This window comes from Perkinsus marinus, assembly GCF_000006405.1.
Source record: "Perkinsus marinus ATCC 50983 genomic scaffold scf_1104296930126, whole genome shotgun sequence".
In the NCBI taxonomy this organism is placed as follows: Eukaryota; Perkinsozoa; order Perkinsida; family Perkinsidae; genus Perkinsus; species Perkinsus marinus.
In genome coordinates this window covers 1-1,880 of record NW_003216244.1, presented here as the reverse complement: position 1 = coordinate 1,880, position 1,880 = coordinate 1, and the positions used below count along the sequence as shown (strand labels likewise).

The 1,880-nt window shown below is 42.0% G+C and overlaps 3 protein-coding genes across 3 annotated transcripts; all 3 read left to right on the top strand.

Annotated features, from left to right (window-relative positions):
• Positions 1–151: 151 nt before the first annotated feature.
• Pmar_PMAR021657 (hypothetical protein) lies at positions 152–327 on the top strand (the record flags this gene model as incomplete). Its single annotated transcript, XM_002787178.1, has 1 exon — positions 152–327. A coding segment is annotated over one exon (176 nt), but the record flags the coding sequence as incomplete, so codon positions are not given.
• A 45-nt stretch (positions 328–372) lies between these two features.
• Positions 373–1,566, top strand: Pmar_PMAR021656 (hypothetical protein; the record flags this gene model as incomplete). Its single annotated transcript, XM_002787177.1, has 4 exons — positions 373–502; positions 625–689; positions 1,320–1,412; positions 1,468–1,566. Coding segments are annotated over 4 exons (387 nt in total), but the record flags the coding sequence as incomplete, so codon positions are not given.
• A 41-nt stretch (positions 1,567–1,607) lies between these two features.
• Pmar_PMAR021655 (hypothetical protein) lies at positions 1,608–1,794 on the top strand (the record flags this gene model as incomplete). The annotated part of the gene is made up of 1 exon (XM_002787176.1): positions 1,608–1,794. A coding segment is annotated over one exon (187 nt), but the record flags the coding sequence as incomplete, so codon positions are not given.
• Between the last annotated feature and the right edge of the window lie 86 nt (positions 1,795–1,880).

The window sequence follows — 1,880 nt, the reverse complement described above, 5'->3', positions numbered from 1 at the left end:
AAATTGGGCAAATGTTGGTGACAATATGAAAATTTTCTGGAAATTCTCATTGGTTTCTGTAGACTTTCATTACCATTCGGGAAACTCTCGAGCTGACCTCGTAACAGCAAACATATTTCCCAATACTAATTAGAGTAGATTCTTTTTTCAGGATGGGCTCATAAGGCTGAATCGTCCATCCCATGGTCCACGCGACTTCATTTCTTATCACAACCCGAACCTTTCTCAAACACTTTGGTGGTCAACGAAATCACCTGTCCTCAAGGCCAGTGCTTATTAGAAGCTTTGAAGCTCTTCTACGATCAAGCTAAGGGGGATACGTCTAAGGTAGAAGTTTGGGGGGAATTATATGCAAAAAGTGTTTATGTTTAGATCTCGCAGAAAGATAGATTGATGATGTCATCGGCGAGGTTGCCGGTACAAGTCACAGACGCTGATGCGGTCCGATTTCTGATAAATTTGATAGGAGACATGCATCAACCACTCCATGAGGGATTCCAGAGTAGTGCCGGTCGGGACGAGCTAGCATGCACATGGTGTGTTGAAATTTTTTCCTACGCGAATTCATATGTGAACTTCTGTGGGAAACTGCAACGAACATATATTCCAACACTGTTTTCTCAGCTGATGATTTCGGGAAGCAGACTATCGTTAAGTTGCCGGGTGGATCTACGTTGTCTTTATATGAAGTAATAGGAGACGGGTCAGCTTTCGTTTTTATGGCGTTAAAGGTTAGAGGGCGACTATAGGAATATGTCGGTGTAATGTTGAAGTCGTGAATCATGAGAGTATTATTCGATGCTAGGTTTTTATCATTTATATTGGAGTTTCACCCGTTTTGTATAAGGTGGCGTAATACTCTGTGAAAAAGCTGATATTCGCGGTGATATGCAGTAGTCGTGAAATATGTTTTTCATATCACTAGGGTTAAGAAACTCCAATGTATGAATGGATCTATGAAGACATTATTATTATCTGAAATATTATATAGTTTACTATATAGGAGGTTCACCCGCGATTTGGAAAACACTTTACGTTCAACTACGCGTGGATGGCGTGTGAGCAGTGAATAACGCGGGTATGTGATGTGGGGTAATTTGTTCAGTGTAATTCTGGAAATGTTTGCAATTCACGTCATATCGCAAATATCGCGTTTTTCCCATGGAGTATCACGCCACTTCACGTAAAACGGGTGAAATTCCATTTTATTTATAAACACTATCATTAGTTATTCCTCGTATAAATGTCAGAGTGAGACTACTTTTCTGGAAGGTCTTGTAAATGAATTTGAGAAGCTACTATCGATCCTCGTTGTTTAGTTGTGGGATCACGAAATCATTCAAGAGACGATAAAGAATCATCCGCAGTTTTGGTGGAGTGGGTGGACTCATATTCAGCGGGCGAATCCTGATGTAAGAGCCTGTTTTGTATCTTACGTGGTTGATGCTAAGATTCCTCTTGGATCAGACATACAATGCGGATAAGAAATTATGGCAAGAGAATAATAAAGCAGCTCTTGAAAAGTGGTGTAACGACAACGCGGAGTTTGCAAATAAATTGTACTAGCCGAGGATGGAACCCGGGACCTTCAGCTTACTCTCGTTCAGCATCTACACCAACCCGTTGAGCAATGAGCGTCTGCCGATTGGCAGTGGTTCTCCCATCAACGTGGATGCGGCTGTGTTGGAGAAATGGCGGCAATTATTAATACAGCAGATCCTACTCGCTGGCTCGAGGACTGCTATCGTGTTGAATGACATTCTCGAATCGAGTGCTGCTCCTGGGTTGAGATCGGTAATAGTTGTAGACAGGAACTCCCTCAGTAGTACTTCTGTATAGTATAGTAAGGGCGCCTAGTTGTCGTGATGCTGTGGATAGTA